General features: G+C 36.6%; 1 protein-coding gene and 2 pseudogenes across 28 annotated transcripts in view; all 3 read left to right on the top strand.

Annotated features, from left to right (window-relative positions):
• The window catches only part of ANK2 (ankyrin 2), a 601138-nt gene that overhangs the window by 411833 nt on the left and 163757 nt on the right, over positions 1 to 25548 (top strand). For all 28 annotated transcript variants that reach the window (XM_074341892.1, XM_074341900.1, XM_074341899.1 and 25 more), the window contains 2 exons: positions 17716 to 17814; positions 19953 to 20051. In XM_074341892.1, the coding sequence (XP_074197993.1) occupies positions 17716 to 17814; positions 19953 to 20051 (198 nt within the window). The remainder of the gene's footprint in view (positions 1 to 17715; positions 17815 to 19952; positions 20052 to 25548) is intronic.
• On the top strand, positions 661 to 13213 carry LOC123616194 (RNA-binding protein 42 pseudogene; annotated as a pseudogene).
• Positions 14520 to 16858, top strand: LOC105067144 (nucleoporin SEH1 pseudogene; annotated as a pseudogene).

The raw sequence follows: 25548 nt of genomic DNA, 5'->3' as shown, positions 1-25548 counted from the left end.
TACAGGATTTCTTCCTGTGATGTTTGAATCTGCCTTTCAAAATTTACAATGGTGGTATCCTTTATTTTGAAGCTGAAACCTTATTGTTAATCTGCCATCGCAAATATATAAAAGAACTTCAGTCATCCTCAGATTAACGTAACATGTAGTTAAAGGAATTTTTAAGTCAAAGAGCACCACCACTAGGATTACTACTAAAACTCAATGAACTAAATAAAATAGAAAATAATTTCCAAACACCCAGGAGGGCAAAAGAGGCAACTCTTCAGCCAAAGTATTGCTGTTTCTAAATACATAAAACTCAAAGCTAGTATGGTGTATGAAAGAAGAGAAGAAACAGTATTCTCTCTTTTGCTTCTAAGCTTGAGTTTCTGGGGAGCATTCTGACATGTAACATAGAAACCAGGACTTTCTGTACCCTGTTGTATTTCTCAATGGAAAGCAATCTGGGCTGCACCAACTTTCCAAAAATATCGCCAGTGTTGGCGTGCTGAGATTCCTTAAACTGAAACTTGGATGAAAAATTTTTTCTTTATAAAATTGGTCTCAAAACTACCATGAGAATTTGGAAATTTGTTTAAAAAAAAAACCATTTGGCTTCTAATCATTTAAAGGATATGGGAGAAATTCATAAATTTTGCATAAGACAATATTATTTTTTAAAAACTTTGAGTTTTAATTTTTCTTTTCCAAATAGTTGTAAATCTGTTAACTTATTTTTCTTAGAAGGTTAAACTGGTCATGTATTTATCTTTTTATCTCTTACACATTCAGGAAAGAGAATAAATCTTATCATTTGCTCTCTATTCTTGAAACTCGGGTATACTTATGCTTTTTTATTTAGCAATTGTTCCTAAGATCATAATATTATAAGCAAGGTTAACATCCGGATATTAAAAATAGTCTCTGTCACCATTTCATAAAAACTTATAGCCAGTTATAAGTCAATAAAATTGTCTGAAGGTTCGGATACTTGCACTATGTACAAAATTTATTGGTTACACTGCAGTGACTTCAGAATGAAGGACATCATTTATCTTTTATTGGACATAATCCCAGATATTATACTAAAGGCTAATAGTTCTTAAAGTGCTCTGATTTTTGGTCTTGACCTTTTTAACCAGTGAACTGAAAAGGTGCAAAAATATCAGTTAGTTCCTATGTTTCCTTTCTCAAAAACAGAAGGGCAAGGTCAAAGCACCATTTTCAAAATAATGTTAGTGTTCCTAAAATACCAGACCTTTACCAACAAGAAGGTACACTCAACAGTGACCTTATCATATGCTCCCATAGTTATGACTCAGACCACAAAGCCTTTCTGGAAATCACATTAAAAATGTGGGTGCTGGAATCTAAATTCTCATTTTATTCACTTACCAGCTATGTGACCCTGGGCAATCAACTTCTCCAGAACTCAACTGTTTTCTTAATTGCAAAACAGTGATCATAACAACACTGAAGTCATAGCATTGTTGTGATAATTAAATGAGATGTTTGCAAAATGCTCAGCAGAACAAGCATTCAATAAATGTTAGCAACTGGTAGTCCTTAATTATAATGAGGTCATCTTTTTATATTGATTCTCCACTTAAGCTTTAGCAAAAGTGATGCTGGTTCTCACAGGCAGGACAGAATATAAAAGGTATTGTCATAGCCTGTGTCACCAAATAGGAAAGATCACATTTAGTAGCAATTTGATAACAGTTACTGTTTATCTGAATTACTTTAAATTAAAATCTTTTTCTGGAACTAAAATCTTTTTTACAAATATCATTTGGATCTATCTGGTCTGGACCTCTCTTTTAAAATGCCAAAACAATTTTATTAGCCTGGGACTTTATAAAGGCAACAAAAATGAATAGCTGGGTATTGAATGAATGGAATATGAAAGGAACTATGTATCGTTTTCTAACAAGTTAAATGCGGTACAAATATATGTGCAAATAATCTAACTATACATCAATGGGTTTATTTTGACCCCTCATTTAGAAGCAGCAAAAGGTGGCATGTCTGTCTAGTTCTGTTTGTGTGTGTCCTTTTGTTTTTGGATTTTGCATTATTCTCTGATTTTCTTCAATACATTAATGCCAATTCTTGCTCTATACTAAGTAATGCTGATTCAGACTGGATTTGAATGATGTCTGCCAAATATTTTGAGCACCCAGAATTTTCAGTTTCAATGTTGATAGTCCTTCAATGTAAAATAATTCCAGCAGAGACTTTTCATCAACTACTTGTCCCTAGGTCTAAAAAATTTTGCCTCTCTTTGTAACAACATAAATTTGCGAAGATGTTCGATATGTAACTCTTATTTCATTTAAAAAATGCCAAGGGTAACTTCATGCAAATTATTTCTGTGACTGTCTTCTTAAATACTCTGCTGAAGTGATTTAGATTGAACAGAACAATTTATAGTCTAAGAATTATCCTGAATGCTCTCTTTCAATGACTAAAAGATGTAGATTTTAAAACAGCTCTTAGGCAGCCACTCAACCTCAGATGTTACCATCAAGCAGTCTTTCTGCCACTCTGAACACACGCTCACCCTCTGCTCCTCTGTTTAGTCAAGCATGTGCTGTAAGTTTCCTACATGCAGGCACTGTCCTAGGTGCAGTGAAGAGAGAGACAAAACCCTGCTCTCATATAGCTCACAGTCTGCAACCTGAGAGGAGGGAGCCGATCACCAAGGAAAAAAGAAAATACGTGGGAAGAGAGATGATGGTAAATGACAGTGAGAGACACTGTTGGGGAGGAGGAGGGGGAGCGGAAAGGGAGCAGCGTGTCACAGGAGGAAGGATGGTCGGAAGAAGACCCGGAGGAGTTGGACAAGGAAGCTCTGTGCTGTTTGGAGGGAGTCCCTTTTAGAGGAAGCCCTGATTGGGAGAAGCCCCAAGGAGGGCACATGCCTGGTGGATCTGAGGCCAGTGTAGCCGGAGTAGAATGAGGGAGGGGGAAGAAGCAGGAGGTCAGGGGAGAGCCGAAGGCGGCACTAGAGCACTCATAGGCTATTTCAAGAAATAGGAAATGACCATGGAAGTGAGTAGATGAGGCAGGGAGAAGGAAGAATCATTGGCAGAGAAGTCAGGAACCTGAAAGTCTAGAGTTTTGGAAAAACCACTTTCATCCATGTTGGAGAAAGTGGCAATGAACTAGTAGCTACATTCTTCAACAGATGAGGATGGGATCAAAAAGGTACAGGCTGATGGCATCTGGAGGTTTATGTAAAAGGAGGAGGAAAAATAGTTTCAAAGAACAAAGAGGATCGAGGAGCATCAGCACAGCTCCACCAGGGCCAGTGGTCACCTGGGGCAGTGTGGGGAGCTAAATACTATCCCTAGAGTAGGCTTCAGGGAAGAAGTGGCTTCAGGTTTCTTTTAAAATAAAAAGGCTAAGAGAAATGTTCAGAGAAAAGATTTAGGATACAGACACGCTGCTGATAACCACATTCATGTGTTCTAGACAACCTTCAGAAAATGGAAAATGATCAGAGACAGAGTCAGAAAAGGGGACAGCAAGGCATACAGGGGTTGCATTTGGAGGGATGAAGAGTGACTTGGTGGCTGGCACAAGCAGGGATACAGGGAATGAGAAGTTTAGTCCAACTAGATAGTGATGGTGAATTGTGGGAGTCATTTGGAGAAGGAAATGGGGCAGGGGAGTCTAGACAAGAGCCATAGACGTGGAGTCCTACCTTGGCTTCTGCTGTGGAGGGTCGACAGAGGGAAAATCTTGATCCAAACGTGTATTCAACACAGCTCTTCAGATACGCAGTCAGCCAAACACAGCTGAAGTGTGAGGTGGGGTGTAGATGCCATTCTTGCACAGTCATTTTTCTGCTTGGTTATTTCCTTTGTGCCGTTAAAAACCATCCAGCCCCTTTGCAGTAGCTGAGATTTTGCTTGCTCCTAGTCTAACGTTCTCTTCCTTTGCTGATCACTTCCTCTAAACAGTCTTTTTCTTTTCTTCTATAGAAGTTTCCAGTCCTTTCTCCTTTCCTCCCTACTGTCACAAATTTCTCTTTCTCTTTGTGTGTGTGTGTGTGTGTGTGTGTGTGTGTGTGTCTTGATGATCGTAAACAAGTAACCCCAAATCCTAGGGTCTCTAGTCTTTTCAAGGCCTTCTCTCTTTTGGAATAAAGAGAAAGGAAAAAAAAAAAAGGAAGCCTTGTTTCAGATGATAACTTCTTCAGATTCTTAGAAATGAAGGAAGTGGACGTATAGAAGAGAATTAAGCAGTTCTGTATTAAGAAGTGATTGATTGTCCATTAAGATGGACATGATCAGGGGCTACAGACTTTGGGCTCAAATGATATGACATTAAGTGGGTGAGAACACCCAGTGTGCTGCACATACTAATTCAGGAGACCAACTTATGGCTCTGACAGCTGCAGTTGGATAGAAGTTAATTAACAAAAATTGGGGCTGGCCATAACTGGTGATGTCACTCAAACTAGAGTAGCTGGATGGAAAAATTCTGGATAAATACTAATGAGTTTATTCCTTCCAATGTAATCAAAATTATTATTATTTCTTTAAGACAGTTCATAATTCTGTGGGAAGTAATAAAGCTTCTAATACTTAGGAAGGTTCTAGTCATGCCTTCTCAGACATCTATTCTGCTTTCTAGATGGAAAAGACCCAAGTTTTATCAGGTTATGTTTACAGCCATCTCTTGAGGCAGTATTTCTTCTACTGTGAGAAGGAGACTTTTTTGGGGCCCCTGAGAACACATCTATACATTTCAGTTTGAGAAATACTGCATTAAAATGTATGTTCCTTGAAATGATCCCTCTGAATCAATCAAGAACACAGCAATCAAGAATGCAAGAACAAGAAATTGCTATATTATATTTAATTAAATGTGATTATCCAGATGATCCAGAATATACTTCTCTTAATTTTTTTAAGATTGGCAATTAAATGAAAATATTAAATTGAAAAAATTCTCAGAGAGTTCTGAGATCCTTAAGAACAAACACATCCAAGGATTCTAGGCTGAGAAAGGCTACTTTAGATTAAGTGTTTCTCTTAGGGACTTATTTGCTCTTATACATGCTAATGTTAACCAGCTTCAGCCTCAGAGAGCGCACTTTTCCTGACTGTGTTTCCAAAGGCCAGAGATGGGTGTATTTGTGCCTGACTTGTCCATGCACTGACCACATTTACTGACAAAATGTACAGTGACTGGAGGAAGTAAGCAAACTCCCGTGTGCCTCTGCGTGGTATGTACTATTCATTAACTCGTCCATTGTAGGAATATTGCCTGAAGTATCTTCCTCTTGTGCTAGGCACTGTGTTAGGGGTAGAGGTTACAAAGGTGAATAGATTTGACTTTTCTTCATGGGAGGCCTTGTTGGGAAGATAAACAGGAAACACAAAGCACAATCAGTTGTGGAAAGAAACAAATTTTGTGACCGTTCAGAGGATAAAGTGACTAAACCAGCTTGTGTATCAGACAAACCTGAAATTGATACTGAATGCAATTTCCAGGAATTATTTTATAATGATGGTGAGCAGAGTGTTGGTGTGGTACTTGGAAGACTCCTATAAGCTAACTTTTGTTGTTTGATGGCTTCCTCCTCACTCTTCCCATGTTCTTTTAGACTCCAGCAAGCCAAATTTGGATTATTTTTAATTAAAATTGTTAAAAGTGTGTGTAGGGGGGAGGGGAGATTAGAAGTCATTGTAATTCTCTAATAACATGACAAGATTTTTGTATGAGTACCTTGAAATGTACTTGGTTCCTAGCACAATGTTTGGCATACAATAAACGTTCAAAAAAGTTTTAATAGGTGAATAATTGATATTCAGTTATTTTTTGATATTCAGTTATTATTTATTGAATTTAAGCTTTCTCTAATCTATATTCATTTAAAACTCTGTACCATGTTTTTATCTGAACATAATATTTCATCCAAAACTGTTTCCTCTCTTGTGCCACATTATGGGTCAGAGGACACAGCACATACTGGGATAAGGTCTAGAACCTTTTTAGGTTCCATTCTCCCTTCTTGCTTCCCCCCCTTTGAGACCCCACCCATCCATCTCTCTCTCACTTCAGTCTCACTCTTGGCCCACATATCCACTTCAGGCTGCCCCACTAGGGAATTTTCTCATTTCATTTTTTTAAAAAAGATTACTGGTTGATTCTGATACACACTCCTTCCCCTGCTTGATGATCTTGATAAATTCTGTGTTGGAAGGAGAAAATCCATGATTTTAATGCCCTCTTTTAAGATGAGTTGATGTAAATGTGAAATGAGCCAGTGATAAATATACAAAGAGAAGACAGTCTCGTAGATGTTTTCTTTAAATCTTCTGGAAATTATACTCTCATTACTTGTCAGCTAAGAGCCAAAGAATTTTATTACTGTAAGTAACTTAAGGGATCAACAACCAAACCCTTTTCCTCCATTTTTACTTTAAATTAAAACAGCTAAGCTTGGCATGGATATGATACTATAACATTCTAGAAATCATTATAGAATTCCTTTCTAATTTTGATACATTTAGAGATTATATGTCTAGAAGACTAAGGCAAATAATTTTCTCCTTAATTGCTGACTTATTATGAGAGATGGGGATATTTTTATTCTGAAGAATATCAAATAGAGTTAATGAGAAACTGAAGTCTAAAGAAAGTGAAATAGGATTATAATACAGGGTCCATAGCTTTTTTATTTTTTTAACTGTAGGGGTTAAGAGTGCAGTTTGTGAGCTAGAATCACTGAGTAGCTCCTAACTCATAATGTTCGATTCAGAGTTAAATGAGTTAATGCAATTAAAAACTTAGAACCAAGCCTGACATGAGAATAAACTCTAATAAGTTTCAGTTATTATTTAAATAATTTGCTGCTGACTTTTAAATTTAATGTTTAAATCTCTTTAAACCATGACTATTTATGGTAAGTAGCTCAAATAGTTTGCTGTCTTTGAGCTTCATGCTAAATCGGATGTTTTGCTTTAGCACATGTTAAGTCAAATGCTAAAGAAATAATTGTATCTATCATTTCTCATAAAATTAACTTAATCAAAGAAAGGAGACCATGTGAAAGTGACATTTAAATTAAGAGAGTTAAAACTCAGTAGTAAAATAGCAGCTTTTTGAATTGTTGATAGAATGACTATGAGTGGACCAGGTTCCTGTTTGCTTTTTAGCTTTCATTAGAATTCAAAATTCTTTTTAAAATAATCATGTCTGCACAAATTAATGATATTCCCAACCCAGGTAAACATTATATGTTAGACTCAAAAATACTCCATTCAATTCCTCATCTTTCACCAAATCTCTGTGATAGAAAACAGAAGGAGAGAGTTAGGAATGTATGTGAATTTGTTAGAACCTCACACCTAGAGCTGAGCTTACTGATTAACTGGCACGTGTATATTAGTTATAGATTTGTCCTAAGATGCAAAACAGTTTAATGCATTTTGGTGCAATCATTTAACCTTCATGGGTGTTTAGCTGTATCTTTTATAATCTGTTCCTCAACTTTTCCAGCGGGACTAATCCACACCTTTTCCATATGTGCCAGAAATGTAACTAGTGCTCAAATGGTTCTGTCAGGTTTTTATTGACTATCTGTTCTACCTGAGGTTTAATCCACTGGTTTTATATGATCATAGAAGAGCAATCAATGGACAAAATATCTCATAAAATCAGCACGAGAAATGGAGAACAAACCTTATTGTAAAATTTGATGGTAAACAAAATGTTATAATATTATTTTATAAAAATTTAATAAGAGTGCTAAACAAAAAAGATAACTCTGCCCCTCAAGGTGGATAATGTGCACATGGCTGTTTTAAAGTTGTATTAAGACCTTATTTTTTTAAACTATGTGGTATATTTAGTCATTTTAATGATACTATATAGAAATAGCATTATTCTAAAAATTGTAGGTCAGGGTGACATCTTGCCTGGGACTCACAGATGTACAGGCCCAATCAATACTTTGTTTCCAATAAGCCAGCTCAATAAATATTTGTTGGTTATTTCAAAAGACTCAAGTTCATATTATTTTATTAACATTAATTTACATAAAGCGAATATCAAAGACTTATCAATAGTAGCCTGCTTTGGTTGGTTACTATTCAGGTTGCTGCCACAGCAATGGCAGCAGCTGGCAGGACAGCTCTGGGATTCCCGGGTTCGAGAGGACCTGTGGTCCTGGGCCCTGGCCCCGGCACTCGGGCAAGGGCAGCAAGGAGTGCTTGAAAGAGATGGAGGCAGAGATGGCCCTGTTTGAGCAGGAAGTTTTGGGGCTCTCATAACCAGAATTCCAACTGGTATGCCTGCGGCACCCATGGTGCCCACAGTCCCCACAGTAGAGTCGCTGCTGTGATCCCAGCAGTTCCTGTGATCTGCCCAATGATTATAGCCAACACCAGCAGGTCAAACAGACTCTCTAGACCCACACAGCTGCTGCAGCCACAGGGGTTCCTCCCAAGATAGGTGACCCTCCTTTTGTGGACTCAGGTGCATTTGGTGATTGGAGTCACCTAGACAGTCTAGAGGCTTGAGAAGCCACATTCCTGCCAGAGCAGCTGTGGCCCCCCAGAGGGGTCCTACTTCACATCCAGCCTTAGTCTTCCACGTGCTACAGAGAGCACATTCTGCTCTTTCCTCTGCAGCAGGTGGTCCTCACCCCATGGCCCTGTGGCCCCCTCTCCAGGCCCTCATGGGCCCCTTTTCTGCTTGGACCAACCCCTGGGCCACCTCTAATGCTGCCACTGATGGCTCGGGGTGCTGGGACCCTTCTCTGGGCTCCATGGCTGCCCTGAGGCCTCCTCTAGAAGACCCAGCAACAACCCAAGAGCTGGGTGTTGAGAGCTGGGACTGATTCTGCAAGAGAAGGAAGAGGCAGTGGTGGTGGCAGCAGCTGGGCTGGAGGAGCCTGGTACATTGGTGGCTGCAGGGGCAGAAGCCACCCTAGCTAGTCCTGCAGACTTTGGATCCTGGCTACCACTGGCCCTGACCATGGCTTTGCCTGAGTCCCTGTCCCTCCTGCTAGAAGCAGTCTGCCAGGCCTACTGTGCATTCCTGAACTCCTGGTCCCAGTGTTTGTGGTCCCAGACCCCCTGCCCTGGCCTCACAGCTCTCTAGATCCCAGAGCCCTGGGGTGAGGATAGAAGGAAGTAAAGCTGGATAAATTGAAACATAACATTCCAGTGGCAACTGGGAGCAGCCGGGAGGACATCAGCCTGCTGGAGTGGGATGCAGATGACTTCAGATCTCCTGTGGGGATCTGGCAACGAAGAGGAACTGACATCTTGGAACTCACCTTTAGCCCCTTCCCACCCTTGCATGAGGCTAACGTGATCCCTGACAAGTGCATGGTCAAGACTAAGGGGTATGACTTCCTTAGCTTTAAGGACCCCAGTGACAGTGTTCACACCCTGTGTGAAATAAATATGAAGTATGTAGGCTTGCGCCCCACCCAGCTGCATCAGCATCCGTGCAAGGACTGGAATCTGGACATTGCGTGTAAGAAGCAGAAGGAGAAGACACTGGGCCAGAGATAGGATCTGTGGCCAGACACCCACTCCCTCTTGGCTGGGCACTGGCTTCTCTCTGCAGTTCTGTGTGGAAAACTCACAACTGTCCCTTCACCCATCCTCCCCAAAACAGTTCTAGTAAATTTACATTCATTGCCCCCCATCCTCTCAAAAAAGGCTAAAGCAGTGACTTTAGCACATAACTGGTGCTCATAAATGTTTGTTTATTGTCATCGTCATCATTTTTCATCATCGTTATTCTTCACAGATAAGACCATTAGAGGACAGAGAGGTTAGGTGATTTGCCCAGATCCACACTTCTGGTTAGTAGCTGAGCAAGGACAAGTTTGCATTTCTTATCATTCCCAACACCACATTATTATGCCTCCAGGTGACCACACTGCCTTCACAAAAAAAAGAAGAAGAAGAAGAAGAAGAAGAAGCAAGATAAAAGATAAAAAAGAAGGGAAGAAAGAAAAACGAAACCCTCTCCCCAGACACATTCAGTCAGTTGCATAGAAATAAGAAACATTCAACCTTTTAACAACTGTAAAAGGAAAGATTTCCAAATCTTCTTTAACTCAGTGACAAGGGTTCACTTTCATTGCTTCATCTAAATTCTTTTTACTGCCTATTTATCTGTTTTCCTCCAGATTTGCTTCAGTAGAATTATAATACCAATGACTTTTATTCTCAAGCACACTGAGTATATTAATTCTCTGCTTTGCATACTGTTTTTCAGGTTTAATTAATTCTTGGATTTTTCTCTTAACATTTTGTTTTTGATTTTTAAATCATTTAAAATTTTCTAAGTTTTTCCCAAAATGTCTGTCAGTATTTTGAGTCACTGAGCAGTCTAATTACCATCAACCACGTTAATAAAAGTATAGTTGTTGTCTATAAATCCTGCAAGACAGGGAGTACATGAAACTAAGTGAGCATAGCACTTGGCATAGTGCTGTTTCAAGATACCAAAGGACTGAAAATGTTTTACAATAAAGTATTGGTAGCACAACATATACATACACATACTCACTTGTGTTCTGTAATTCTGATATTATTAAAAATGATACAAGAAGGGGCTTCAAGATGGCAGAATAGAAGGAGGCAGAGCTCACCTCCTCCCACAAATACATCAAAAATATATTGACATGTGGAAAAATTCTCACAGAATACCTGCTGAACTCTGGCAGAAGATCTTATACAGCAAAGCTACAAAAAAAACTCCACAAAACCGGATAAACAGCAAGGTCCTACTGTATAGCACAGGGAACTATATTCAGTAGCTTATAATAATGTATAATGAAAAAGAATATGAAAAAGAATACATATATGTATGTATAACTGAGTCACTATGCTGTACACCAGAAACTAACTCAACACTGTAAATCAACTCTACTTAAATTTAAAAAAAATGAGAGGGAAGGATATAGCTCAGTGGTAGAGTGTGTGCTTAGCATGTACAAGATCCTGGGTTCAATCCCCAGTACCTACATTAAAAAAATAATAATAAATTAATAAACCTAATTGCCTCCCTCCACCAAAAAAGAAGTATTTAAAAATGAAACTAAATAAGACAAAAGCAAAATGAAGTAAAAAGAAGAGAGGAATAAGGACTTGTGTTACTTAATTCTGATGGATACTGAATTTATGCTATGTTTCCTGTAAACTAGTGAAAAAAGCCAAACACATTGAATTATGTAATTTTCCTAAATTAAAGATTAGTGAAAACAAGCATAGAGGCTTTTCCTATTCTAAACTTTTTCCTGTTATTGAACTCAACTATAATTCATCAAGAGATCCCATATAAAATAGACATAAGGACATTAATATTGCTCAAATGGACATTTCTTATATCTGCTTTATATGAAAACCAAATGTGTAGTAATATTTCATGATGCAGAGAAGCCATTTCTGTAGTGGATAGAGATAACATGCCCGAGGTACATTGCTTTTTGGTGATGTCACTGACCATCTACCCTGATACTAATCTTGCAGAATGGATAGTTCATGTTTCTGTTCAATATAAGTTATCTCAGAACACTCTTTGGTCAGAACTCAGTACACTCATGATGAGTGTTCTAATAAATGCAGAAACTGACAGTATCTTATGCTGTGATACAAAAAAAGACCTGTGTGCCTCAAACACTGTATGTATAGGAGGCACTACTGGGAAAGTACCAGGCTCTGTCCTGTATTTGAACCCAAACATAAAAGGTGTGACCTGTTTTGCATATCTACCTCCTTCCCACCTGCACAAAGTGAAAAAATATCTAACAACAAAACATCCTTTGGAATGTGGGCCATTATTGCTAATTGACTTTGGTAAGCGGGAAGAGGATTAGTGTAGCTCCTGGGGGAAATTTGAATTTTAGAAACATAACGTGAAGGACTCACCAAAATGGGTTAACTGCAAAGTATATTCTCAGGGAGTTAGCTGAGTCCTATTGAATGGGTTTATTTATCACTTGCCATTTAAAATATGATTAATTTATATGTTAGCTCACATTCACAAGATAAAACATTTTGGTGTTAAGTCCAGTTGATGCCGAGTTGTTTTTTTCTGATAACAATTACCCAACATACTCAGTTGCTAATTAAATATATTTTTGGCTAGAAATTATAAAATCAAAACATTAGTGTAAAGACAGTTACTTATCTTTTATTTCCTACGGTTGAAAGACATGAATTCCATGATATGACAGCAGTCCCAATTGGATTGCATTTTAAAAGAGGGCAGATTAAAAATTTAGAACATTTATAATTAGAATTTCAACCATCATCTGTGTCTTTATAACCACTCTAATTTTAGTAGGCAGTGTTACAGAAATTGAAGACACATGTATGTCCTGAATTTGACTTACATATTATGCATGGTTTAGTTTCTGAACTAATCCCTCATATAGAAATTTTTAATTATATTCTTGGTGATTTTTTAAATAAAATGCAACTATATTGTAGTGGTTTGTAGTGGGATCGTTGTGTCCCACCAATAGGTACTTTATTCTCATAAAATTCTTTTAATTTAGAGCCTCAGCCTTGTAATTAATTGAGAAGAAAGCTGGCCAGTTATTGAAAAAAATACTCTATCCTGTTTTGTGGATTTGAATGTTTTTTGTTTTTTGTTTTGTGGGTTTGTATTAAACTGAGGTCAGCTACATTTTGAAATCATGAAAAGAAAGCTCTGTGGGGTAAACTAAGATAAACAGTTTGACATCAGAGGGCTCCTTAGGATAACCTCTCCTGAAACTGTTTAATTTAAATATTTATTTCAATTTCATAAGCTTTTAGATTATGTCAACTATATTCTATTTGAGATGGTGTCTTGTTAACTTTAATTTTAAAAACATTGTATCCATATTTATTGAGAAATAAAAATAGGAAGTTTAGTATTCTAGTAGTCTGGTCACAGCAAGTTAAAGCTTGCAACTGAGCTAATGCTGTAGCGGGAGAGGAGGGCTATCTCTCAGAGGGGAGGCTGAGAAGAGTATTGTAAAACTCCAACTTCAGAAAATTGGTCACTCGTGGAATCAAAGAAAAATGTACACCTTTTAAAAATCTTAATTCTCAAACCTTTCTATTTTAAATTTGTAGAAAGTTACATTCAGAATGCACTCTTGAGATCATTTTCAAGCCAGTGCAGAGGACTTGTTTTAAATAATGGATTGATGATTAGTTAATAATGCTTGACCCTTTATTAAAAATGTAAACAAGATTCCCTGTAGATTTATCCCACATGCTGCCCATGTTATAGCATTTTAGAGATAAGTGAAAACCAGATTCAGTTTACTGTACCTTAGAGTAATTGGCAATAGGGGAGACATTTTTCCAGTTCATCTGGCCTGGGTTAGCAGGGGAAGGGTGGAGTGTGGAGCTGCAAAAAAGCCCTGATATATATTATTTGTGGATTTACATAGTAAAATATTTCCATGACAGGAAAGGAAGTTGTGATACTGGGAAATACTGGGAAATTAAGAAACTAGGAGAGAAGTCACCAACAAATATTGAAGAAATGCTTTCTTCTTCTGTTCCTTTTCCTCCTCATCTTTCAGCTGATTACAGCTCAGAAGCCATGGGCTTAGTCCAGGAAGATCTGATCTGTTTGGGGTGGTTAAAGGGCTCCAGAAAGCTTAAGGTGGGAAATCCTCCATGTTTCCTCAGCTGGCAGTTTCAATTTACAGATTACACTTTTTTTTTAAAGTTAAATATACATTGACATAAGATCAAATAATTTCTAAAAAGTAAAAGTGATCCAATGGGAAAATTCTAATGGAGTATAAAAGTCACCAGAAAGGAATTTTTTTTTAACTGAAAGATAGAGAATTGCAGAAGAACAAATAAAATGATTCCCTATTCCTCCAGTCTTGGAGAGGAACTTCATAAAAAATGGATCCATACAGAAAGTCACACATGGAGAGATTTTGTTATTTGAGCAAGATAACTGTTTGTCCCTTAAGTCAGAATTTACTAATAATTATATGGCATCATATTTTAGAAAGAAGATAACAATTCCTGGGCAGAATAAATCCAGTTGTTCCGTAGGCACCTGGAAAAAATAGCTCCAAACCATGTATCTTTATTCCCATTTTGACAAAAATACTAAAAAAATAGCTTATAAATTCCAGGGACTACTCAATCTTTTTCTCTCAAATATATTACATTGTGTTGATTATTTACAAACATAATCTTTATCAAGATATTCTGTTATGCTCTCTTTATATTCATTCACTCATCCAACAGTATTTATAGAGTAGATACTATGTGTCAAGCCTGGGGCTGAGAGCTAGGTGAAGAAATCACTGGACTACAGGGTCCCTTCGGACTCTCAGGTTCTGAAATCTCAGATGGAGTCAGAGATAGGAATTGAGGAAAAGGAAAGGCAACTTCTTGCAATAAACACTTCAAAATGCAAAATTCTTTAAGTGTTAATTTGCTATGCCATTTAGACAATTCCCAATGATTGGAACATTTGATTCTTACTGACTGAAGTAATAGATCCACGCTCCAAAAGCATTTTAAGTAATGGCTCATGAGACAGAGTAAAAGATTTCTTCCTGTAAACAAATTAGGAAAACTGATAGAGGTCATGCTGAAGAATGTGTAAAATAAAAAAGATACCAGGAAAGCTTAGTTAGCCTCTTAAAAATTCCTACCCTATGGTCATACTTGACTGTTAGAATGAGTTTACTGTTTGTGAAGTAGATTACATCTACTTAAATTAAATACTTCCTGTTACCAAAGAGACTGGGTGTGGAGTAATTGGCTCAGAAGACGACTTTAAAATGTAACACTTTCCTTGGTCTAGTAAAGGGAGTGAAGATTAATTTTTCTTTGTTGAATCATTTGTGTATAGTCAACACCATTAACATCATTTGCATGCTGATAGAATGCAGGTGTCATAAAGCTCCATCTTTTTCAAGTTTCATTATATTGTTGATTCATTTGTTAAATTCTCTAGGAATGTACCTAATAATAAATTTCAAAAATGCTTTAATACTTATCACATTGTGCCAGTAAATATATAGAAACCACAACATGCGTGTATTAATAATACAACTATGTTGGTGAGAAACCAGGACCAAGTTTTATAAAGAAAAACAAATATTACTTTATTTTTGGCGGGGCAGCAAGCGGGAAGCACCACCGTTCGCGCCCCGGTGCCACTCCCGGTGGCTGCGGTCCACGCGCCCCGCGCCGCCCTCTCGGAGGCAGAATGAGCCAGGCGCAGCCAGTTTGTGGCACGCAGCTTCGCGGCGGACTGCAAGGACTTCATCTACGGTGTGTCTTTCGTTTTCCACGGGCGGCGAATGGCCACCTGCTCCAGCGACCAGAGCAGTCAAGGTCTGCGGTGAAAGTGGGGACTGGCATTGCGCGGCTAGCTGGAAGACACGTAGTGGATCTGTGTGGCGTGTGACATGGCCCCATCCTGAATTTGGACAGGTTTTGGCCTCCTGTTCTTTTGACCGAACAGCTGCCGTATGGGAAGAAACACTATGAGAGTCGAATGACAAACTATGAGGACGGAGCCACTGGGTGAAGAGGACAACTCTAGTGGACAGTAGAATGTCCATTACCAATGTGAAATTCGCTCCTAAGCACATGGGCTTCATGTTAGCGACCTGCTCAGCAGATGGTATCGTGAGGGTGTATGAGGCACCAGATGTCATGAACCTTAGCCAGTGGTCTCTGCAGCACAAGATCTCAAGCAAGCTGAGCTGCAGCTGTATTTCTTGGAACCCTTCAAGCTGTGGTGCTCACCCGCCATGATCGCGGTAGTAAGTGACGACAGCAGTCCAAACGCAATGGCCAAGGTTCAAATTTTCAAATTTAGTGAAAACACCAGGAAATATGCAAAAGCTGAAACCCTTATGACAGTCACAGAGCCTGTACATGAGATTGCATTTGCTCCAAACTTGGGAAGGTCTTTCCACATTCTAGCCATAGCAACCAAAGATGTGAGGAGTTTTACATTAAAGCCTGTGGGCAGGAAAGAACTTACATCCTCTGGTGGGCTGACAAAATTTGAAATCCACGTAGTGGCTCGGTTTGATAATCACAATTCTCAGGTCTGGCGAGTGAGTTGGAATATAATAGGTGTAGTGCTGGCATCCTCAGGCGATGATGGCTGTATGAGACTATGGAAAGCTAATTACATGGACAATTGGAAATGTACCGGAATCCTCAAAGGTAATGGGAGCCTGGTCAGTGGGAGTTCTCAGCAGGGAAGCTCAAATCCTCCCGTAGGGTCCAGTGTCCCAAATCTTCCAAATTCATTAAATGGATCTCCTGCTGGCAGAAAGCACAGCTGAGTCCCAGCTACCTGGAGTAACTTGCTGTTTTGCTGCTTGTTGCATGCACACAGGAATGAAAAGCCACCTCGTTTTCCCCTTACTCAGCACCGTTTGACCTCTCCCAAGATACACCAGCGGCCTGCTTCCTACTAAACACAATCCAAAAGGCAAAAGGCCTTTAAAAATACAGTGTACATTTTTTTCCTTTTCTTTTCTTTTCTTTTTCTTTCTTTCTTTTTTTTTTTGTACTAGACAGTTTATTGACACTATTTGAAACTTTCCAAATACAAACGGAGAGGCTTTTTGTTGAGACATGGTCACAAAAACAATTTTTTGAAATGTTCTAAAACTAACATGGGTTTTAAAATGAAAGGATGTTACTATCATCCTTATTAGTCGTTGGGAGGAGGGAAAATATCACTTTATTCCATCTGAAAAATATATACAGGCTTATGTCTTTTATTGTCTAAAACAATAAGCTAAGATGAATTTCTATAATTTTAATTTGAAGATTGAATAAATATTTTGCATAGAGATAAAAGATTACTTTATTTTTGAGTCAAATATATGAGCCTGAATGCTTTTCATAAGAAAATCATTAAGTGTAAGATGTACAATGATCACAAACAGGAAATCTTCCATATAGCAGTTTGTATTTGTATTTTTTTACACGTATGACAAGATCTAGTTTCAGACTTTATGTCAGTGTAATACATGTAGATATCATTTTAGTGAAATTTTCAAATTTTTTTTTCAATGCAATGGTGACTAATTTATTTTTCAGAAATTTAGATAGGTGGGAAACCAGATATTACAGTACTATCAGGGATTATAAAATAACTTGAATTTTTGGAAAAAAAACTCAAGACAAATTAGTGACATAGTACTTAATGTCTTTTAAGTACAATGTTGTCATTACAAAGTTGTGTTACCTTAGAAATTGTCCTACGGGTCTATTCACTTTTTGTGAAAAGGGTATTTCCCTACCATTTGTTTTAATACTTTTATACCTTACTTAAAATACTTAAAATACCTTATTAGGAGATTTATTTAAAGCTTTCTATGTTCTAAAACTGGACAGAATTTTATTTCTGGCTGGCACAACAAATGATACAGGGTTGATCTTTTTTTTTTTTTCCTTCCTCACTGGAAAAGTATTTAGATATTTCTTAGTCTAAAAGGAAATTTGTTGAAATGAAGTTGCCAAATCCACATTTCTTATGAATCCACATTTCTTACCTCTTTGCCTCTCTGAATTAAAACCACTGGAAATTAGTCTCTCTGAAATTAGTAGCTTCGAGCTAATGCAAAAAGAAAGAGAAAATGAAGGGATGAGAGTCTGTCCTCTGGGTTATATTCTTGCATAAGGTCAGCAACTGTCTACCTCGTCGTTACCCACTTCTGAGCCTTGTTTGCCTCTGTTCTAGAATGGACTCAACGCTCTCCATCTGGCTGCCAAGGAGGGCCATGTGGGGCTGGTTCAGGAGCTGCTGGGAAGAGGGTCTGCTGTGGACTCTGCCACTAAGGTAATGTTCATGCTGGTAGAATTTATTTCCTTGGAAGAGAGGAAGTGATTTACTGCTTCTTTTCCTGGTTATAGATTTTGGAGGTTTGCTAGAACACCAAGATTCTTAACAATGCAGAAATGAAATAGAAACCCTGTCCATTAAACTTTGCAAAGTTTGAATTGTTTCCTTTAGGGACTTAATAGAGACTGAAGAATTCTGTATCTCTAGTTTCTAATATTTTATCTTTTTCCCTTTGATTCACAGAGACTAGATTGATATACTCCTTTGCAGACAATAGCACCTAATTTCCCAAAGTTAATTCTTTTTTTTTAATAAATTGATATAGTAAACTCAGTGGAAAGGAGCAAGTAATTTTCATGCTTTAAGTTGTTATGTCTTTTAATGTACTCAGTTAACTTGGTAAAATAATATACAGATCCTTTATACTATAATGGAAAAGAGATTTTGGATCATGGATTGAATTATTAGGGTAAAATTACATTTTGCCACTATCATGTGTGTTTGTAAAAAATTGGATTCATTTTTAAAGAAATGTACAAGATGCTTGGTATACTAGAACTATTGCTTCCTTCCTGATACTGCTTTTGCTAAAATATATTTGAACTTTGCCTTTGGGGAATCATTTCAGAAATAACTGATATTTTAAGAAATAGCATCAGTGGTGACAAATCTTTGTCTTCAGAAGGTGATATTTTAATTTGGAAAAAAAAACAGTAGCCAATCAGAATCAAGCCTGCTGACCAGGGCTAGGGTGTGATAATTTGGTTGTGGGAAATGCAGAGAGAAGTGACAGTCATTCAGACCTTTAGCTGAGGCATTAACCTAGCCAGGGATAGACAAAAAGAGTGCTGGAATAAATTAGGAGTATGGCCAGTTAACCCAGATTTCCAATATCTCATGCATAATTGCCAAAATGTAGAATGACCCTGCTCACAGTAATACAGCAGTTCTAGTCAAAATTTAAAAACAAAAACAAAATAAAAAACTCTTTGGCAGTTTCAAAGTTAAAATATAAGTTCACTGTATGCAGTATATTCTTTACCTTAAACATAGAGAATAAACATTTTTATTAACATTTCCCTTGTCCACATCAAATAAATGTTATACATATATTTAAAGAATGTCAATTTGAATGTGTATCGAATTATTTGCTTTCTCTGAGTTGCTCATATTTATGTCTTCATTAAACCAAACACTTTTTCTTGCTTAAGTGTTTATTTTATTATCATTTTTCCTTTTCTTTTAAACTCTATTGATGTTTTAAAATATGGGTTCACTTTTAATCACAGGTTACAATTTAGACACAGAAAAAAATCTCATGAAAAGCTCCTCATTTAAAGAGGAGGCAACTGAGCCTTCAAAGCAGTATGTGAGGCCCACAGTCAGTTGGTAACAAAAAGAACTAGTGTCTAAAACTTATGGCTTTGAATGTACAGATTTATTTGTTTTTTAATTTTTTCTTTTTGTTATTTATTTTAATCATGTCATAGGCATCTTTTAATCTCTTAGCCTGTATTTTCTTTTTATGAAAAGATTAAATTATTTTTCATTTTTGTTTGGTACTGTGGATGGTAAATTTTGATGTAGCAAATGGTAGAAATTATTGGTAACATTATATAGTTCACACAAAATTTACTATTTTATTCCCAAAATATTTTGAACAACCATGTGCTCTGGTGACTCGACATATAACAGACTTGTCAGTTTCTTTACCGCTTAAAATTCCTAGGTTTCCCTGCAAGGTGAAATAAACTCAGTGGTTCAGATAAGCTTTTTTTCAGTTAACTTTACCTTGGGGTAGGACTCTTTAATTGTTAATTAAATAACACAAATGATAATATTGTCACATAAACACATATACACATACCCCCTCCCCCCTTAAGTTATTTGATTAAGAACTCAGTCCTTCTAGTGTTCTTAACACTACACTGGAATTGTTCAGGATAGAAAAGAAAGACGCTGTATGAGATGGCCAGTGTTTTGATGATAAAAATTATCTTTTCCCAAGGTGGACTGCTGTCTCAATAGAATGACAAGTTTTAACCACTTGAAGTAATCAGCAAAATTGAAAGTGCCTGTAGATTTGATTTTTACATTTGGAAACTAACATTTTCTATTTTGTTTCTCCAAAACAGAAAGGAAATACTGCTCTTCACATTGCATCTTTGGCTGGACAAGCAGAAGTTGTCAAAGTTCTCGTTAAGGAAGGAGCCAATATTAATGCACAGTCTCAGGTATGACATTCAGATTTTCTCTGATGTAAATGAGTTTAAATTAGAACAGCTTTGTGAAATTGATTTAATGGGTTTAGCCAGCTGTTGGGAAGATAAGTTTACTATAAACACTCTGATTTGTTTCAGCCAAATTATTTTGTTAACCTATGCCATGATATTTCTTCTTTTCTTTGTGTATCATGATCTCCCTCTTAATATAACTGAAAATTTGACAAGTGCACAGTCTATCATTCTTTAAGTACATTAAAAAAGAATATAAAGTATTTTTTCCTGTGCAATATGAATTATTCATACAAGTTGTATTGCTCTATAAAAGTACTTTCTATATATATACTCTATAAAAATAGTTTCTCTCCTTAAATTTTATAAATTCTCAAAAGATTAGTATTCCAGTGGGAAATCTGCTATGAAATGGGAATTGCATTATTTTGGGTACTTCACATGTCAAATGTGGGCTTTACAAAACTCCTGAGGGAAACAGGAAAATTTGAGACCCCCAGCCTTATGATGTATATAATAATAGTTATATAGGATAGGAAATGATATTTTTAAATGAAATTAACAATTTTAAGAGCATAATCAAAATATATCATACTATAAACTTGACCCCTATTTTATTTTTCTGGTTGAAAGTGGGAAGAAAATTTTGCTTTGGCCAAAACTTTACTCTTGGTATCTAAAATGTATTTATGCAGAAATTGAGATGCATATATTTATAATCAGATCCATTCCTTTTCTCTATTTTTTAAAGTCTTTAACCTTTCTAATAACATAGACCACACCAAGGGGCTGTTGGCAAAATAAACCAGTTCCTCTCTATCCATTCTTTGGGATAACCTCACCGGCTTTCCTTTAAAGGCCTTTGTATAGGAATATCTATTACCTGTGTTGTTCATTCATCCATCATCTAGACACGGCTCTAGTTGTATGAAGGGCACAAGTTCTAGACCCAGAAAATACTAATGGAGAAAAATTAGAATCACCCCTATGTCCTTTGACCTCAGTTGTAGGGAAGAATCTGTTGAAATGATGAGAGACATAACATGATCCATTTTTATCTCTATAACATCATACTGTTTTAAAAGATCACATTTCTCCTTACAACCCAAATTTTTGGTTAAATGCACGTCAATATTTGAACACTTACTGAGAATATGCCATATTCTAAAATCTTTATTAAATGAAAAATTGTAAAAATTGATATCATCTGTAAAGTACTCTGGTATATTCTATAGAGTATGGCAGCCTGAGCTTGGAGACATAGGACACTACAAAATCTCCTGCTCCAAAGCTTTTTTTGATAGCTAGACAACATTTTTTTACTTTAGAACAGCATCACCTGTGTCACCTGTAGGCCTTGTTAAAACACATGTTTCTGGGTCCCAGCCCAGAGTTTCTGATTCACTTCCAGTGAGGGACCTGAGAATGTTAATTTCTCACAAGTTTTCAGGTAGTGCTGATGCTACTGGTCCAGGGACCACACTTTGAGAAGCACTGCTTTAGAGACTGTAAGAGAAAACTGGGTGTAGGAATATTGCAGCAATATTGTCTAAATATAGATTCCACAACCTGTGTGAATCAATAGTTTGTGTACTTAAAAAAGCATAGAGATGAAAGCATTGAATTGACTGTAGGAGGTTTCTTTTGATGGGAAGTTCACTTGTATGTTGGCACTGTTAATATGTATAAAAAGAACTTGATTATTTTCCTCAAAATGACTGGTTGAACACAGTGATTTCAAAAAATGCTGCAAGGTAAAAGCTTGTTAAAAGTTATATCAGTTATTATGCTGTGTTTGTTAGAAATGTATATGCTTTGGGGACTTTTCCAGGAGAACAAGCTAAAATCATTTAATCAGTAATTTGCTTTCAGTATCAGTGAGCCTGTGCTTTAGAGTTACAATTATGCCAGATCATAACAGATCTTATAGAAAGATATATATTATCATTAAGAGATTAAGATAGTCTTTATTTGTACTGTATTCCGTTAGCTCAATTTAGATTTATATCGTAGGGAATCCTGACAGATAGCTTCACACTGATTTTTATATTGAGAAAAAGTTTTAGAGTGAGAAAAATTAATAATTACAATTGGGGATTTTTTTCTAAATGTCTAAGTCATTTGATAAGACCTGTAACCTTATTTGCTATATTAAATTTAGGTAGCCATCATTACCAATTAATAAAAACTATCATTACTTACTTAGAATATTTTATAATTTAATAATTGAAATTAAAATGCAGGAATTTATATAAAGCAGGTTGATTATTTTGCCTTTTGAGAGAGCAAATTCCAAAGGCATGGTTTTAAGGATTATTGGGGGTGAATTTGAGTCCTTCTCCATGTGTGATTCTTCTCTGTTGCGTCCTGTTTAAGATACAGATTTCTTGTGTGACAACGATGGATATCGGGTGAATTGGTTGGAGCCATGATTATAATAATTGGACAGTCACTCACTTTTGAGAGCCAGAGAAAGGGCACAGGTATCCCACATGCACAACATAAATTCTGAATTTTGTTCTCAAGTTACACCTTCTCCTCCATCTTTGTAAGAACACAATGCAAAACAAGTGCAGGATAGTTTGTTATTTTAGGAATGTGGGTGACTGCATGGTAGTTTGCATTTGGTGAACTTCCAAATTATTTGGAAATGGAGCACTAAGGTTATTGTTGAACTAAGAAGGTGAAAAACTCTCTGAAAAGCTCCAGGGAACAACTATTCAGTAAACATTTACAGGCTTCTAGGTTGTGCAGAGTTGTGCCTCTATGGAATTTTCTGTATTCTCTACATAATCTGTGAGGCCCATGTGAGGCTTACCTTCAAGTGACACTGTGCCAATTTTGATAGGCAGTGCTATAATTTGTGAAGAAATTCCAGAACACCAGTAGGAGCAGTTTAAGTATTTTAAATAGAATTATGTGATTAATGTAATACAAATCAACAAATATTTCCGTTTCTGTGCTTCTGTTGTAGCAGTGTAATTTCTACTGAGCAAGTTTTTGGTGCAATTTTAAGCCTTGCCCCGACCATGGAGCTCTCTGGCTTGGTTCTTTGGTCTCCTGGATTTAGTGGCATGCAGGTCTCATCAAGACATCAGTGAAAGCTGTTTTGGTGGAATAATGGGGCTGGGAGTCAAATTAGAGTGATTTGAGGAACACTGTTTGCCCTGGGGGTGGTTGCTTGCTTTCTGAAAGCACAGACACGTTCATAAAATCTAAGCATATTAACATCTTCTAAACAGTCCTATATAAAGGACGCTGGAATGCTTTCTAGTTATCTGTACAGACATTTGTCACTTTTATAACCTGTAAATCTACTAGACTCAGAGATACGACTTTTAAAAAATCATCCCAATTATATATTATCAAAGAAATTATATTTTTAAAAAGGTTTTAAAATATTCTCAGAGTGGTGAGTTTCTTTACATTTTGGTAGCATTTTTTGCCTGTTGACATTTGCCCATCTTAGGTTTATTTTTTAAAAATTTATCTACAGTGGGGAAGTGTATAGCTCAGTGGTAGAGTATGTGCTTAGCATGCATGTAGTCCTGGATTCAATCCCCAGTACTGCCACTTAAAAATAAATAAGTAAGTAAGTAAGTAAGTAAGTAAGTAAGTAAGTAAGTAAATAAATAAATAAATAAATAAATAAATAAATCTAATTACCCCTCCCCACCTGCACAATAATTTTTTTTAAAAGATCACATATTTTAAAAAGTACATCTAAAATTTCTGCAAATGGTAAACTTCTTGGAAGCAGATTATTCTTCTCACACTTATTAGTTTCAGGATGTGGCGTAATGCCTTGCTCATATATGATTGGAGGCTAAACATATGCATGTATCCTCTTCAGGTATAAGAATTAGCTTTGGTGTGTATTCCAATCATTCCTAACAGTAGATATTAACATTGATAATAGTATAAATAATAATGTTGACTCCTGGGCACTGTCTCTGGTGCATTGTGTACATTATCTCTTTTGATCTTCATTTGCTCTGTCATTATCGATGATAAACTGAGACAAAGATGATCATTCACTTGCTCATAATTTTCATCTCCAGGCAAAACTGCTTTTCCTAGTTCACATAACAGTTCTACCTCTGCTACAGACCCCAGAGAATAATTTTTCAAATTTCTTTTTCTTCTGGCCCAAACTGTATTAGGGTCCAAGTGAGCTGATTCTCTTGAAGTGGAATCCATGCAAAAGGTTTAAGGTGAAAAATTTTTACTTAGTCCTTTTTGTGAGTTATAAATGCTCTCTTTCTGCACAGTGTTCAAAATATGAACATGTGCTGTTGCTACCAAGAAAATCTGGCCTGAGAAATCTCCTCTCTTTAATTTTCTCTACAAAAATGTGACTTCTTGTTTCTCATATAAGGGTATTTTTTTTCTTTAGATCTTTATTGCAGTCTCTATGTAAAATCATTAAAATCAGAATAACCAATATAATAGAATAAAATGACCTTAAAAATATGTATTTGTTTTTTGATTTTACAAAGCAAACTGGCTTCTGTTATGTATATTTTACTACAGTTAAAGGAAAAGGCAAACTGAATCCTAGAGTCAGTGATATCTCTGCAGAGCTAAGTAAAATTGTGGAGAGTGGATAAAGTAGGACTTGTGATCAGTTGCAGCTCTCTATCTTTTACCTTATTCAATGAAGTGCATAATGTTTGAGTTACCTGATAGTCATATCTAGATAGGAAAATGCAATTTCATTAGAAGAAAGGATGGGTTAGAAGCTCCCAGGAGACACTTTAAAAAGTGTGTGTCCAGGGAGCTGAGTTTGGCTTGGAATATATTTCAGATGCCAAACAACTACAGCCCAATTGTAGTATCTTGCACTTAGACTCTTAATTTTAAAAAGTGTTTTCATGTGTTATTTAATTTCATTTTATCTTTCTAATGATGTGAATCAGCAATGATTATTTTCCTTTTGGATATGGGTAAAATTGAGGCACAAATAGGAAAACCAAGGTCTTATTACAAAATAGTGATGGAGCCACAGACCTATGGCCATTTGGTATGGACCCATTCCTTTTAGTTATCTTCAGCATAGTATACTGTTTCCCATTTAGCTGTCTCCATACCTTCTGTCTCCACCGGAGAGATCCAAGACCCTACCTACCTACCATGAGGGCCAGGTCCCTGACTTAGACACCATCCATTCTCTCTTGGTCTGGTCACTCTGGTGCGGGGACACTAAAAGCATTGCACAAAAGCAGGCAACTAGGAAGTTTACCCTTTAGGGATTCATGAGCCCTGTGACACTCAGTCACACATTCTCTTAGAGTATTCTTTTACCAAATGATTTTTAAAACCTGGAAGACTATATTTTCTGAAATATGGTTTGTGATCATTTTCATTCGTTTTTCTGATCTATGTCTATACTATTGTACTTTTTCTTGGAATTTCTTTTGTGTTTAGTGTGTTTTGTGTTTAGTCCTTTTATGAGAACTTCAGGTACACTATATTTTTCTTTTTATTTTATTTTAAT

Source organism: Camelus bactrianus, chromosome 2 (genome assembly GCF_048773025.1).
Source record: "Camelus bactrianus isolate YW-2024 breed Bactrian camel chromosome 2, ASM4877302v1, whole genome shotgun sequence".
Classification (NCBI taxonomy): Eukaryota; Metazoa; Chordata; class Mammalia; order Artiodactyla; family Camelidae; genus Camelus; species Camelus bactrianus.
This window is presented reverse-complemented; position numbering and strand designations above follow the sequence as displayed.